The 16,624-nt window shown below is 36.0% G+C and overlaps 1 protein-coding gene across 2 annotated transcripts in view; it reads left to right on the plus strand.

Annotated features, from left to right (window-relative positions):
* Positions 1 to 16,624, plus strand: part of STAG1 (STAG1 cohesin complex component) — a 423,203-nt gene that overhangs the window by 120,505 nt on the left and 286,074 nt on the right. For both annotated transcript variants that reach the window (XM_028099176.2, XM_028099177.2), the window contains exon 3: positions 6,170 to 6,272. In XM_028099176.2, the coding sequence (XP_027954977.1) occupies positions 6,170 to 6,272 (103 nt within the window). The remainder of the gene's footprint in view (positions 1 to 6,169; positions 6,273 to 16,624) is intronic.

Raw genomic sequence — 16,624 nt, forward strand, 5'->3', positions numbered from 1 at the left:
GACTGTGCCACTTAATAGGTATGTGACTATGGACAAGATTATCACATTTTCAGATCTTTCATTTGTTTGTATTGATATAATATGTTTTCTTATGAGGTTTTTGTTCATGTTTATTGCAGATAATGTATATAAATAGCACACAGTATATGTAAACATACTCTATTTGGTCTAAATTGAGGAAAAATGCAGTATGATTTATTATTCTTTAGTGGAGATGAATAAGACGAACTAGATCAGGAATTGACTACTACTAGTGGCTCAGATTCCTGCTTTTCTGAATATTATTGGACTATAGGCATGTCCATTCACTTACATATTATATATGGCTGCATTCAGGCTATGATAGTAGAGTTGAATAGTAGACAGACTTTAAGTCCCCCAAGCCTAATATATTTACTGTGTAGCCCTGGACTAGATCAATATTATTTATAATTTTAATTTTATTTTTTAAAAAGTTTTGTAAAAACTTTCATTCCAGTATAATGAATATACATTGTTATAGTAGTTTCAGGGTAAAATATAGTGATTCAATGCTTTGTGAATCCCTTGACTGATTTTTATAGACATACTTATTTTACTGCTTCCTACTTTTATTACTCTTGCTTTATGGTATTTCCTTTCCATTCAGAAAGTCCCCTTTAACATTTCTTGTAAGGCTGGTGTAGTCGTCATGAACTACTTTAACTTTTGTGTGTCTAGGAAACTCTTTATATCTTTTATTCTCAATGATAGCCTTGCTGGATCGAGTATTCTTGATTGCAGGTCTTTTCCCTTCAGCACTTCCTTTCAGTGGCACACTATATTGTGCTACTCTCTTTTGGTCTGCAAAGTTTCTGCTGAAAAATCAGCCGATTGCCTGATGGGGTTTTCCTTGTATGTAATTATTTCCTTTTCTCTTGCTGCTTTTAAAATGCTCTCTTTTTCACTACTTTTTACCATTTTAATTACTATGTGTCTTGGTGGGCACCTCCTTGGGTTGATTTTTTGTGGAGCCCTCTGTACCTCCTGGATGTGGATTTTTGTTTCCTTCCCCAGATTCAGGAAGCTTTCGCTATTATTTTTTCAGATGAATTTTATTCCCCCTTTTCTCTCCTTTCTTTTTCTGGGATCCCTATAATGCAAATGTTATGCTTATTGGTATCACTGAGTTCCTTATGTCTTTTTTTTTTTTTAAGATTTTATTTATTTATTTGTTAGAGAGAGAGTGAGAGCACACAAGCAGGGGGAGCGGCAGGCAGAGGGAGAAGCAGGCTCCCTGCTGAGCAAGGAGCGTGATGCTGGACTCTATCCCAGGACCTCAGGATCATGACCTGAGCTGAAGGCAGATGCTTAACCAACTGAGCCATCCAGGAATCCTACTTGAGTCTGTTTCCATTTATTATCATTATTATTATTCTCTCTCTCCTATTCAGCTTCATTGCTTTTCGTTAGTCTGTCCTCTGGTTTGCTGATACATTTGCTTCCTCTAGTCTACTGTTTATTCCCTCTAGTGTATTTTTAATTTCAATTATTGAGTTCTTCATCTCTGATTGGTTCTTTTTTTATATCTTTTATATTTTCTATCTCTTTGTTAAGGCTCTCTTTGAGGTCCTCTACTCTTTTTTCAAATCCAGTGAGTATCTTTATGACTATTACTTTAAATCTTCTCTCAGGCATATTACCTCCATTTCATTTTAGATCTCTAGCTGTGATTTTTGTCCTGTTCTTTTATTTGGGTCATACTCCTCTGTTTCCTCATTTTTTCTAACTCTCTGTGTCTTATGTTTTGTCTCTATGTTTTAGGAAAGTCAGCTACATCTCCTTCTATTGAGTTCCCTACAGTGCAGTGTCCCCTATTCACCCAAACCTTTGGTTTCAGGGGTGTCTCCTGTGAGTGTTTTATGCAGCTTGCTTTTGTGGCTGAGTTGCATTTGCCTTCAGTCTGGTCCTCTGTAATGGCTCTTTCTGCCTGTTGTGGGCAGGGTTTGGTTCTTTGTTATTAGTGTGCCTGTCTGGGTGGCCTTGGGATTTAGTTAGGTCAGGACAGGCATTTGCCAGAGCTGCGGTAGCACCAAACTGCAGGGTACTCTCCCTGTGTTGACCCATGAGAAGCTTTCATTGGTGGGGAGTGCCTGCATCAGACCAGCTGTCTACCTCCAGCCCATTGCCTGGACTGCAGTCAAACTGGTATGTTGGTTTTCTTCCCCTTTACCCAGGGCAGGAGTCATGTTAGTCCCTGTTGGGACTGCTTGCACATTTCCCTGCCTGTGGCACAGCTTTGAATAGACTCCTGTGGAGGCAGGGCTGGAGGGGGTGGGTCCACAGGAAAGCATGAAGGTGAGAGAGCTGTTTTAGCAAGCTAGATGGAGAGTGTGTTTGTACTGGTTCTGTATGTGTCCATGTATCTAGGCTGAGTGATGGGGAGGGAAATGACACTTGCCAGCTCTTTTGTTCTTGGAGAAGTCTCCCAAAGATCCCTACCCCTCCAGCATATGTTCTGAGATTAGTAAACAAATCTCCCTCCCATAACCCAAGTCGTTTTTCAGACTGCTGCTTCTGTTCTGTATCTCCCTGGGGCTATATGTTATGCTATTTGTTATGCTATTTCATGCCTTTTTTTTTTTTTTTTTTAAAGGACAGGGACTCTGTTTCCTATTGCCCTCTAGCTCTCCCAGAGGCAGCCTGCTGATTTTTTTAAAGTTCCTGGTGTTAAGCCCCAGCTTAACTTGCAAAGTTAAGCTCCTCTGGTTTTTAAAGCCAAATGTTATGTGATTAATCTTCCTAGTGGGGGTCCTCCATGCATGGGGTGCCTGGTGTGCCTGGTGTGGTGTCTGTTCTACTCTCCTGTCTGTGCCTTTGGCTTTTCCTGCCCTCTCAAGGACAGTCCTGTGGGTCTGTATGGCTCCCAACAAGTCTTTGTCCTTCCTCCCCTCTTTGATGTGGCCTTTTCTCTACACTTACCTGTGGGGAGTCTGTTGGTGACAGTCTTTTGGTTGTTTTCTGGGTTATATAATCTTGATGTTGGTGTTATCTAGTGTATCTGTGGGTTGATGTGAGCCTAGGATCCTCCTGTGCCATCTTCCTCAGAAATCTTTTTTCTGTTTACAGTTTTAAATACCAGATCACCTTTGAAGATTTGCAAGTAAGGAAATATGTGATGTTAAGAATGTTACTGGCAATATGTCATATAGAATGCCTTGCATGAGGGAAATAGAAATAGATAAGTTGAGATTAATTCAGGGAGTGGTGATTATTGTACTCATCATGGAAAGAATTGGAGAATTATATGGAGGATAACTTGGGAGCACTTGCTAGCTAATGGCACAAGAGGAAGATTGATACGATTCTAGGAATATGAGTAAGACAGGATAACTGTGACCATGATAAATTTGCATAACAACTTAAAGTACACTCATGCATTAACTAAATAAATCAATTAATTATATTGCCATGAGCAGAGAGCTAGAAATAAGTCAGTGTTGGACTTAATTTTTATATGTGGTATTTGGTGAATTTGATGTGGCATTCAAAGAAGCATGTTACATGTGACTTAAAAATCTTGAATTATAGATGATCCAGGTCTATTTTTAAAATTTTTTAAAATTTAAATTCAATTTAATTAACATAGTGTATTATTAGTTTCAGGGGTAGAATTTGTGATTCATCAGTTGCATATAATACCCAGTGCTCATTACATCATGTGCTCTCCTTAATGCCCATCACCCACTTACCCCATCCCACCTCCCACCTCCCCTCCAGCAACCCCAGTTTGTTTCCTGGAGTTAAGAGTCTCTTATGGTTTGCCTTCCTCTCTGTTTTTATCTTATTTTTCCTTCCCTTCTCCTATGATCCTCTGTTTTGTTTCTTAAATTTCACATATGAGTGAAATCATATAGTAGTTGTCTTTCCCTGACTAATTATTTTGCTTAGCATAATACCCTCTAGTTCCATCCATGTCGTTGCAAATGGCAAGATTTCATTGTATGTATATACGTACCATATCTTCTTTATACATTCATCTGTCAGTGGACATCGGGGCTCTTTCCAAACTTTGGCTATTGTGGACATTGATTGCTGCTGTAAACATTGGATTGTGTGTGCCCCTTCAAATCACTATTTTTGTATCCTTCTGGTAAATACCTAGTAGTGCAATTGCTGGGTCATAGGGTAGTTCTATTTTTAAATTTTTTGAGAACCTTCATACTGTTTTCCAAAGTGGCTGTACCAGTTTACATTCACATCAACAGTGTAAGAGGGTTCCCATTTCTCTGCTTCGTCTCCAACACCTGTTATTTCCTAAGTTGTTAATTTTAGCCATTCTGATTGGTGTTGGGTGGTATCTCAGTGTGGTTTTGATTTGAATTTCCCTGATGGCTAATGATGATGAACGTATTTTCGTGTGTCTGTTATCCATTTGTATGTCTTCTTTGGAGAAATGGGTGATCAGGTCTGTTGATAATGTGTTGAAGTGATAGAAGTTATACATCAACTGGATGAGATCTCCCAGAGAGTGTGGTATAAAGGGAAGAGTAGCTGACACTGAAGAATTGAGCTTTATGCAATTGACACAAAGAGGAAATGATAGTGAGAGCATTCATTGAAGGAGATGGAGAAATAATAGATTGTGTGTTGGACTCCCCTTTGCTGTATTCCCTTTGTTGTATTTGCAGTTTTATGCATATCCTTTATACTGTTAGTAACATAACATTTAGTGAAGAAGTTGTTGTTCATACTATCTATATCTTTTCAGTGGTGTGCTAGAGTCAGCCTGTACTGTCCTGGAGAGCTGAATATTAAATTTCCAGGAATTTCGTTACCCAGTTAAATTAACATTGTCATTATAAAAATATAAAATATTAATTTTATGTACTTAAATAAATCATATTAAAAATAAAAGTAACAGATCCTCAAAACTCACCACTTTCTTTTTTTGTTTTTTAAGATTTTATTTGAGAGAGAGAATGAGATAGAGAGAGAGCATGAGAGGGGGGAGGGTCAGAGGGAGAAGTAGACTCCCTGCTGAGCAGGGAGCCCGACGCGGGACTCCATCCCTGGACTCCAGGATCATGACCTGAGGTGAAGGCAGTCGCTTAACCAACTGAGCCACCCAGGCGCCCAAAACTCACCACTTTCTAATTAGTTTATGTGTTACTGTTTTCTATGTTTTTGAATTTTTTATTTACACCTATTCTATTTATATGGTAGAAATACTTTTTAGTGGTGCACTACTACTGTTCATTACTTCTCAAGTCTGTTGATATCACTTTGGCAGTTTGAAATTGTGGTAGGAATATTTACATTATGAAAAGCAGTAAACACTACAGATCAGGGCTCAATTTATTGTTTTGTCATTTGTCTGTAGACCTAAAGTGATGAAGTTATTGTTAATAATGCAGATTAAATTTAAAGGTATATCAGGTTTATAGCTATTATAATATATAATATACTTCTTCTCATAATGAGGAAGTATATTAATCCTTCTAGTATTTGAGAACTGTTACTGATTCAATAAGAAGTTGCCCACACCACTGACTGATGAGTGAAGTTCTAACAAATGTCTTTGTCATTTCACTTGTATCCTATTCATTAAGTGAACAAAATTATCAATGATCTTTCATTTCAAAACTGTGTTTGTTCATCATTTGCAACCAAAGGTTAGGTATAGATACAAGAATAGCAAAATTATCATTTTATGTGAATTGATTAGTTGTATGGAATTTACAATAAGAATATTGTGTATCTTTTTATTGTCAGTAAATTGTTATATATCTTTTATATCAGTAACATTTTTAATCATATTTTTTTGAAGAGCCAGTTGTTAAACTTTTACTAGCACACTGTTGACTTTCATGATTTTTAAAAAATGAATAAAATTCCTAAGACTTAAATTTTTTGTATTGATGAATTCATTTTTTACAACTGAATTTTCATTTATATTTTGTATAGCAACTGCCATTTCCAAAGTCATTTCCTTCTCTTTGTTTATCTATCAATTTGGGGATTCATGTCACTTAATGTTATGTGATACAGGCAGGAAGGATAACTCAGTTTCCTAAAAATTTTTTCTGGAAGTGGAAGAAAAAACACTTCTTATCAGCCATATTCCAGGAGGTAAGGAAAGTAGTGGAACAGAACTGCATTGTATGTATGAATTAATTTGTTCGCTAAAATAATATATCACATTTTCTAGGGACTCAACTAATGAAACTACTGCCCATTCTGATGCTGGCAGCGAACTTGAAGAGACAGAGATCAAAGGAAAAAGAAAAAGGGGTCGTCCTGGTCGGCCTCCAGTATGTATTATACTTCTTTGTTCTTGTAATGGTCACTGAGTAAAGGGGCTTGATATAAGCTGTTCGTTAATTCTAGTTCTGTTAATACTTTTTAAAAATTTTGGTGGCATATTAGAGATTCTTGGAAACTTTGCTTCATGAATTGGATTGACAGTGATCAGAAAACAAATTTAATTTTAGTATCTTTTTTGCTCTCCATGCTTCACTTGTAAATAAATTATGATCCATATAAAGACATGGAGAAGATGATTAATATGAAATGAGATGTAGTTAGTTATGACTTCCCTGAGTTTTAGATGCAACTCTGATTTCTTGTGAGCTCTTAAGTGTGCATTTTGGTAGTATTTAGTTTGGGATTTTGGCCCAGTGTCAATATATTCTCATTGATACATGATTGAGAAGTTTAGAAGAACTCTGGCTATCCATACTTTGAGAGGATATCTTTATATATTTTTGAGTACACCAGTCATCATTCAGTTTAAGGTAGCATAAGCTCTCAGACAGTATCACTCACCATGTCAAGGGTTAAGGTTTGTACTGTTCTGCACTTGTTTTTATGATACGCTTTGGTATTGGCAATTTTTTTCTATTTTATGAAAGTTCTTATTATGAAAAATTTCAGTCTCCTTTTGTGAGAAGCATAATACTATAATGAACTCTCCATATAACCATTACCCAGCTACAGCAGCTATCAAGTCATGGCTAATCTTTCATTTCTCCACCCCGTATTTCCTTCCCATTTTATTTTTAAGTTATGTAGACATCATTCCATCTGTAAATATTTCAAAATGCATTTCTAAAAGATACAGGCTTGCTTTTTCTTCTTTAAAATTCTTATCATTGAAGTATAGTTGATATATAATGTTTAGTAGTTTCAGGTGTACAACATAGTGATTTGACCATTCTGTATATGATGCAGTGGTCACCATGATAAGTGTAATTACTACCTTTCACCATACAGTGTTAGTACAGTATTATTGACTGTATTTCCTAAGCTGTAGTTTTTATCCTTGTGACTAATTTAGTTTGTAACTGGAAGTTTGTACCCCTTAATCCCCTTTACTTATTTTGCTCACCCACCCCCCCAACGCCTCCCCCTGCCCCTTTGGCAACCACCACTTTGTTCCCTGTATTTATGAATCTCTTTCTGTCTTCTTTGTTTTTTAGGTTTCACATATAAATGAAATCATATGGTATTTGTCTTTCTCCATCTAACTTATTTTACTTAGCATAATACACTATAAATCAATCCATGTTGTATGGATGTCCATCCATTTGCCATACAGATAGAAAGATTTCAGTTTTCTTTATGGCTGAATAATATTCCAACGTGTGTGTGTGTGTGCGTGTGCACGTGCACGTGTGTGTGTGTGTGTGTGTGTCTATCCTTTATCCATTTATCTATCAATGGACAATTTAGGTTTTTTCTGTATCTTAGCTATTTTAAATAATGCTGCAGTGAACATAGGGCTGCATAGATCTTTTTGAATTAGTCTCTTCATTTGCTTTGGGTAAATACCCAGTAGTGGAATTACTAGGTCATATGGCATTTCTATTTTTAATTTTTTGAGGAACCTTCATACTGGTTTTCATAGTAGCTGTACCAGTTACATTCCCACTAACAGTACATGAAAGTTGCCTTTCTCCACATCCTTGCTAGCACTTGTTACTTGTTTTGGTTTTTTTTTTTTTGATACTGGACATTCTAACTCGTGTGATGTGATACCTTATTGTGGTTTTGATTTGCATTTCTTTGATGATTATTAATGTTCATCATCTTTTCATGTGTCTGTTGGTCATCTGTATGTCTTCTTAGGAAAAATGTCTATTTAGGTCCTCTGCCCAGGACTTGATTTATCTTTATTTAACAATAAATATCATTATCATATCTCAAGATACAAATATTGTATAACTATCACCAAATAACAACTTTAAAGTTTATAATCATTTCATAAATATTATCATTTTTAAGGTATAGTTTGTTGGTTTGAATCATGATGCATATAAAATCCACTTGTTGCAATTGATGGTAATGTTAATGGTAATATTAACCAGTTATTATAAATATGTCCTTGCGAATTTTTTTTATATTATTGCTATTCTATTCATGTTTATTTGCCTCAGTTTTTAATTAACCTCAGTGAATCTTCATAACCATTAATTTTCTAGCACAATCTTAAATTTAAAAAAAGTTAGAGGGATGACTTCTACCATTTTCTCTACACTCATATATTCCACCTTTATTTAAAAGGAAAAAACTGTGGAGGAAAAACATACATTAAAATCACTCTTTATAATACTTCTCAATTTTGTTAGAATATTTGGTGGTAGGGGCGGCTGGGTGGCTCAGTCGTTGAGCGTCTGCCTTCGGCTCAGGTCATGATTCCAGGGTCCTGGGATCGAGACCCGCATCGGGCTCCCTGCTCGGCGGGAAGCCTGCTTCTCCATTTCCCACTCCCTCTGCTTGTGTTCCTGCTCTCACTGTGTCTCTCTCTGTCAAATAAATAAATAAAATCTTAAAAAAAAAAAAAAAAGAATATTTGGTGGTAGAATATTCCTTATGAAAGCATTCTGCGAAAAGTGAAAGAGTTTTACACTTGGATGCTGGAGACTATTCTAGTTCTCCTTACTATCACTGTATGATTTTTCTGAGGCTATAGGCAAGTTACATTGTTTTCACTAGGATTCAGGAGTTATAGGTGCAAATTGGAAGTAAGACTAAACTTGCTTGAAGGTTGGAGAATGAACTGCTTATATGATTACTTACTTGAATTTGTTTTCCTCCAACTGAAATTCTTAACTTCATAAGATTTAGATTAAGTGCTTCCCTCTTCAAGAACGCCTTTTTTTTTCTAAAGAGAATTTATCACCCCTTCAACGAGCTATTATGTTATTCTTTAGAACGTGTCTAATTTTGATGTGTCTCTAGCTGCATTCCTATAATATTTTTGCTTTTCTTATTGAAAAGGAGTATGCATATCCAAATTTAGCTCTTCTGTGGGCAGAAATATGATTTAGTTTTTACTAAAATTGCTACTCCATAATCTAATAGGTAAATAGTACATTTCCATCCCATGTTTATAGAATTGAAGAAGAGTTTGCCAGGATAGGATAGTGCATTCTAGAGACTTGTGTTAGACTTTAGTCCATATTTTCATATGTACCTACCCAGTTCATGGGTATCTATACTTACTTCCACCTGACTCAAGCCCATTTCTTGATCTTGAAAACAACACAACTTCCTGAATTTCTACCCTGGCTTTGCACTAAGCTGATGCTATTTATGTCATTTAATTGTAACTTCAGTACTATGAAATAGTCTTATATGTAGTTTACAAAATAGAAAACAAAAGTATGAAGTGGTAATTTGACTACAGTCACACACAGCATACAAGTGGCCCAGCTAGGGTTTGAACTCGTATCTTAAACTCCCAAAGTCTTTCTATCAAGAATTCCAAAATGCCAAGCTATTAATTTGTATTGAGAGGTATAGTTGTCAGAATGATCAGATTTGCATGTTCTCCAGTATCTGTTCTGAAGATTGCTTAGACAGTTTTAGTCAGCTGGCTCCATTTTGGACAATTCTAAGTTTTGATTGATACGTGCTTTGTTTAGCTGTTTTAATACTGTTTATATTTTTTAAGAGACTTAATGATCTCTGATTTTATTTGTTTACTGAGCCATATGAATATAAATAGTATAAGGACTTTCTGTTATGGGTAGTATTCTTTTCATTTTTAAATTCTTATGGGGCATCTCATTATTGGTATTTCTTTTTGGTATACTATTATTTCAGAGACTTGTTTGTTATTAAACCACTCTTATAGTTTCCTAATTCAGATTCGTAATTGTAGCTCTCAAATGATTAACGATCTCTAAACACACACACTTTCATGTTAATACTAACCCTTTGATTATATTAACAAATAATAGACATCATTTCCTTTGTCAACACACACTACTCCCTTGGTGATCACATCCAATCTCATGACTTTAAATACCATGTATAAGTTTATGTCTCCCAGATTTGTGTCTCCTGGCTGGACTTTACTCTGGACTCCAGAGTCATTCAAATGTCTGTTTAGTTTCTTCCTTTAGATATTTAACGGGACCACGATGTTTAAAAACCAAACTCCCAAGCTGCCTATCCGCTGCCCACCTCTTTTCAATAACGGTCGCTTCCACCCTTTAGTTGCTCAGGCTTTAAACCTGTAGTCATCTTTGACATTTTCTTTCTCACCGGTATTCAGTATATCAGCAAATCTGTCCAATCGATTTTCAAATTGGGTCAATAATTTTTTAGTACAAAACTGGTTTAAGCCACTATCATATACTTTTGCTCAACTCTGTCAGGCTTGCTCCTTGTATCAGGGCCCTGTCTCATCTTCTTATTGTCACCTTCCCTGAAGGTGATATTTTAAATTGCAAATCCTCACTCCTACCCAAGGAGACTTACACACACATGATTGTGTGTGTGTGTGTGTGTGTGTGTGTGTTCCCCTCTCTCCACAACACTTGATTTCTATCTAACATAGTAAACATTTTACTTAGGTATTTATTGTCTGTCTTCACGTACTAGAAGATAAGCTGCATGAAGGTAGGGATTTTTATCTGGTTTGTTTATTGCTGTGTAGTAGTATCAGACTTTCAGTAAGTATTCTTTGAATATATGAATGGTGTTTAATTTTGTTAAATTGTCACTCTTTTTCCTCTAGTGTTTAAAATTCTTTTATTTTGAAATAATTTCAGATAGAGAAAATTTGCAAGAATTCTACAAAAAATTTCTGTGCAGATTCTTCATACAGATTGTCCACATATTAGCATTTTGCTATGATTGTTTTATCATATTTTCTTCTCTATATACACACATTAGATGTAAATATATATTTTTATATGTAAACCTGTACAGTATCCTTCCCCCTTATCTACAGGGGACCCCCAGTGGATGCCTGAAACTGCTGATGGGAACAAACTGTATATATACTATACCTATGATAAAGTTTAATTTTATTTAGTTATTGAGAGAGAGCACGTGTGCACACAAGTGGGGGTGAGGAGCAGAGGGAGAGGGAGAGGGAATCTTAAGCAGGCTCCACACTCAGTGCAGAGCCCTACATGGTGCTCAGTCTCATGACCCTGAGATCATGACCTGAGCTGAAATCACAAGGTGGATGCTTAACTGACTGAGCCACCCAGGCACCCCAGTAAGTTTAATTTATAAGTTAGGCATATTAAGAGATTACCAACAACTAAAAACAATTAAAATAATATACTGTAATAAAAGTTATTTGAATGTTGTGTCTCTCTCAGAATATCTTATTGTAATGTACTCACCTTTCTTGTGATGATGTGAGATGAGAAAATACCTACATTATGAGATGAAGTAAGGTGAATGAGGTCATTGTGTCATAGTGTTAGCCTACTCTTGATCTTCTGATAAGTCAGAAGGAGGATCACCTGCTTCTGGACTGTGGTTGACTGCAAGTAACTCGAACTGAGGAATGTGAAACTATGGATAAGGGGGTCTGTTATATTATTTATCTATTATTACTTTTTAAGTGTTTGAGAGGAACAGACATGGTGCCACTTTACTTCCAATTCTTTAGTTATGAATTTACTTAAAATCAAGGACATTCTCCTACACAGCCAGAGAACAAGTATGAAAAGGAGGAAAATAATATTGATATAACACTACTATCTGTACATTTCATTCAGTTTTTACTGGTTGTCCTAGTAATGCCCTAAGGACAGAAAAAAAATTGTTTCTCCCTGGGTCAGAATTCAGTCCAGGATTTCATTTTGCTGTTAGTTGTCATGTAAATCAACACATCTATAACCTAACCTTAGTCTCTGGTTTAATGTTTTATTAAGGATTTTGTTTTCTTTGTTCTATTCAAATAACAACTTGGACTTGTATTCTCAGAATTATTTAACTTTTACATTTGTCTTGGCTGAAAAGGAAAGGTAAATAAAAAGAGATACAATTTTTACTTTAATTTCTATATATTCATACACATAGATGGAGAGTATACAAAAAAATACTAACAAGCATCAGAAGAATAGGGTAACAGGTAAATTTGTAAGAGTTGGATCTCCTAAATTACTTGGTACTTTTATGTAGAATATTATGAATTTCATGACATTTAAATATTTTACATAATTTTTAATGGCTTTATGGTATTTTGTACCAAATTATTTAATTAATCCCCCATCATCGAACATTTATGTTAAAAATTCTTCATTAATCTAAACCATACTGACATAAACTATCTCACAAATACATTTTCCATGTGGATATAAACTTTCCCAAATAAATTTTTCTAGATCCTTTGATCTTTTTTTAAATTCTAAATTTTTAAAATTGGAGTTGGTCAGTCAAAAAAGTATGCCATGTTTTGAAAGCTTTGGATGTATATTATTGGTTGGCCTTTCACACAGCAAAATACACAGCATTACCCATCTTACTGTTGATTATAGTGATTATTAAAAATTTGCTTGTTTCTGAGTGGTGTAAAATTTTAACAATATGTTTTGAAATATTGATCATTTGTGTTTCTTTTCTGAATTGCCTATTTGTCATTTTCTATAGCACTTGTCTTTTTATGTTTCTAAGAAACAGTAATCTCTTTATAAAATGATTTTTGTAGCTTAAGCCTACACACTTTTATGATCATTTTTGAAATGTATTCATCATTTGGACTTGTATCTCCTTTCTCAAACCAGCTTTGTTGCCTGTTACTAATTTTTCATTTAATATTTCTCCTATTGACCAGTTTTTAGTTCGGACTTCCTTAAGTTTGTTAAAACATAGCACAGTTCTCCCAGGAACTCACAATTAAAACGTGACTCACCACTGAGTTGCCTTATCCCCCCCTTCCTTTCCCTTTCTCCTATCTAATTAGACTCCAATCTGATAAATTTTTATTTCCCAGTGTCTTCTACATCTGTCTCTTCTTTTCCTTTTCTCAATTTCCTTTTTTTAGGTTTCACTTTATAGGGAGTTTGAACTGTTACCTTCCTACCTTTAGTAGGAAGTCTTTTTCCTTTTCAGTTCCATTTTAAAAAATATTGTCAAGTTGACCTTTTTTTAACTTGGTCAGATAACAAGAAGTGCCTTTTTGTTGTGAGTTACGTTCTTCTAACTTACAACCTAATATTTTACTGTGTTTCCTTATTCTTAACCTTTCATTCAGTCAGATACATTTCTTTGTTCTTCTCTGTGTAGGTGTCTTGTGCTTTCCCACTTCTGTACCTGGTGTTTTTTTCTTTCTGGAATCCTTGCTTCCTAAATTCTGTTTATGCTAATTGTACCAGTTTTACTAATCCATTAAGTCCCAACTGGCAGCTCATCTCTTCTGTGAAACTTTCTCTGGTTACCTGTTACTGGAAATCATCTGTCCTTTCATAAAACCCTTCCAGCACTTGCCTTAAACCAAATTTCCATGAAACATTTTTTAAATTTATTCATTTTTTAAAAAGATTTTATTTATTTGAGAGAGAGAGAATGAGAGAGAAAGAGAGCATGAGAGGGGGGAGGGTCAGAAGGAGAAGCAGACTCCCTGCTGAGCAGGGAGCCCGATGCGGGACTCAGATCTCTGGACTCCAGGATCATGACCTGAGCCGAAGGCAGTCGCTTAACCAACTGAGCCACCCAGGTGCCCTGGAACATTTTTTATATACTGTAGTTTACTATATTATATTACAGTTATTTGTGTTTCTGGTTTTCTTTTAATTATTTATATGTAATGATTTTGTATTGTTATTCCAAATATGTTTATATACACTATTGTGAAAGGGTAGGTGTTAACTGCACATTTAGAGCTTATGAACAAATTCAAGTAAGGCACAAAGCTAAAAAGCAATGTTGGTATATCTGTGTCTCAAGTTTCTAGGAAAGTCATTGCACATTCAGAGTGCAATTCATTTTCTATAGAGCATGGGGATAGACTAGTTTAGGATGGTTAATTTTCCTACACAGCAGTGCTAACTTAAAACAGTTTACCAAAGGGTGCCTGGGTGGCTCAATTGGTTAAGCAACTGCCTTCGGCTCAGGTCATGATCCTGTAGTCCCGGGATCGAGTCCCACATAGGGCTCCCTGCTCAGTGGGGAGTCTGCTTCTCCCTCTGACCCTCCTCCCTCTCAGGCTCTCTCTTATTCTCTCTCTCTCAAATAAATAAATAAAATCTTAAAAAAAAAACCCAGTTTACCAGAAGTGTAGGTACACATTTAAGTAATAGATACTTTAAATAAAGCATTTGTTCTAGACTCTGATATTTGATTACATAATTTTCACAAAGATGTAGTGAATTGTGTAAGACTCATGAATCACAGACCTGTACCTCTGAAACAAATAATACATTATATGTTTAAAAAAAAAAAAAGATAGTAGGAATGGGAAAATGAAGGGGGGGAGAATGAGAGGGGGAGACGAACCATGAGAGACTGTGGACTCTGAGAAACAAATTGAGGATTCTGGGGGGGGGATGGGTTAGCCTGGTGATGGGTATTAAAGAGGGCACGTGTTGAATGGAGCACTGGGTGTTACATGCAAACAATGAATCATGGAACACTACATCAAAAACTAATGATGTATGGTGATTAACATAACATAATAAAATAAAATTAAAAATTTAAACTACAAAAAAATGCAGTGAAGGGTGTATAGGTTTATTAATTCATGAGCATGTTTTCTATAAAAGTCATTACTTAATAATTTTAGTCAGGCTTTGTTTTGGTAGTTTTGTTTTCCTACGTGTAATCATTAGCATCTTTTCCCCCCACTCTGTCCCTGGAATGTCTAGCAGTGAACACATGACTCTAGTTTTCTTTATTAGTAACCCTGTGGACCATGGACATCTCACTTACACTATTTTTAATGGGATTTGAAGCATGAGTCTTCCTCCACCACCAATTAACGACATTGTATTGGGATGTTGGAAAATATATCTTAAATACTGTAAGTTCTTTGAAAACCATGTGTGGTAGTGTATGGAAAGATCAACTTTTTTATGTATCTGGTACATAGTAACTGCATGATGAATAAAGAAATAAGAGTTGTGTTGAATTGTAGAAAAAAATTTCTTTTTTCATCCCTTGTGTTCTGTAGATTGAATCAGTTTGAGTTTGTCTTTGCTAATGGTTAGATTCAAGTTCTGCATATTTGGCAATAATACTACATAAATCTCACTTGAGTTCTTAAGCAGGAATTCTGGAAGGTAGACTAGGTGAGGTGAGACTCTGTAAGACGACATAGAAACTGGGCATGCTCACTACGTTGAAGCAGGTATTTGGGAAGAGATCCACTTGATATTAATAGAAGAAAGATATCCTATTGAAGAAGTAGTTGGGGTAGATGGAGTAAGTGGATCGTGTTCCATCAGGGAGACTGTGTGTGACCTGGATCAGTAAGCATTTAGAGATGTCTTCTGAACTAGATCTGTGCCATATATGTGGTCTGGTACCCTCTTGTGGGAGACCCACCTAATGGCCTGGAATTCAAGGATAGGACGTCAGTCCCTGGGGTAGACTGATAATGGTAGGACAGGACTATAGCTCTAGAAGTGCTGGCTTATTGGCTAGGTTACTAGAGTATTAGTAATGGTCTCTGAATTAAGGCAAGGACTCAGTTCTTAAGATGGCACAGTGTCAGAACTGAAACAACTAAGCAAGTTTGATGTGGAACATCATCCATTTCTTTCATTTGAGAGCACCTTGGATCCTTGTTTAGGAATGGAAATACACTTACAGGTGGCCTCACCTATGTGGCAGAAATGTGTAGGGAAGGGAGCCTGTCAAGTCACAAGTAATTAAAGGCTTATGTATATATTATTACCCTTTAAAATAACTGTCAGGGGACACCTGGGTGGCTCAGTTGTTAAGCGTCTGCCTTTGGCTCAGGTCATGATCCCGGGGTCCTGGGATCGAGCCCTGCATTGGGCTCCCTGCTCAGTGGGGAGCCTGCTTCTCCCTCTCACACTCCCCCTACGTGTGCTCTCTCTCTCTCTCTGTCTCTCTCTGTCAAATAAATGAATAAAATCTTTAAAAAAATAAAAATAACTGTCAGAATTCTTAATTTTTAAATTCCCCCTACACCTTTGCCCCCCTTGCCAAACTCCAAACATACATATGATTTGAGTGGGATAAGTGTAGTTATATGTCTGAGATGGGGATTATTCTCACGACTGCAAAATTGTATCCTTTGGGTATAACCTAAAGATCATATGTATCCTGGTGCATTATTATATTCTCCCTTCTTACTCTTTTTATTAGGGTCAATCTTTCTGAACATCTTTACTGTTTATTACTGTCTGGATTTGGGACATGGGAAAATCACTCTTGGAATAATAGGGAT

This window comes from Eumetopias jubatus, unplaced genomic scaffold, assembly GCF_037043125.1.
Source record: "Eumetopias jubatus isolate StellerSeaLion01/CBP00866 unplaced genomic scaffold, mEumJub1_p1.0 scaffold_1, whole genome shotgun sequence".
NCBI classification, from domain to species: Eukaryota; Metazoa; Chordata; class Mammalia; order Carnivora; family Otariidae; genus Eumetopias; species Eumetopias jubatus.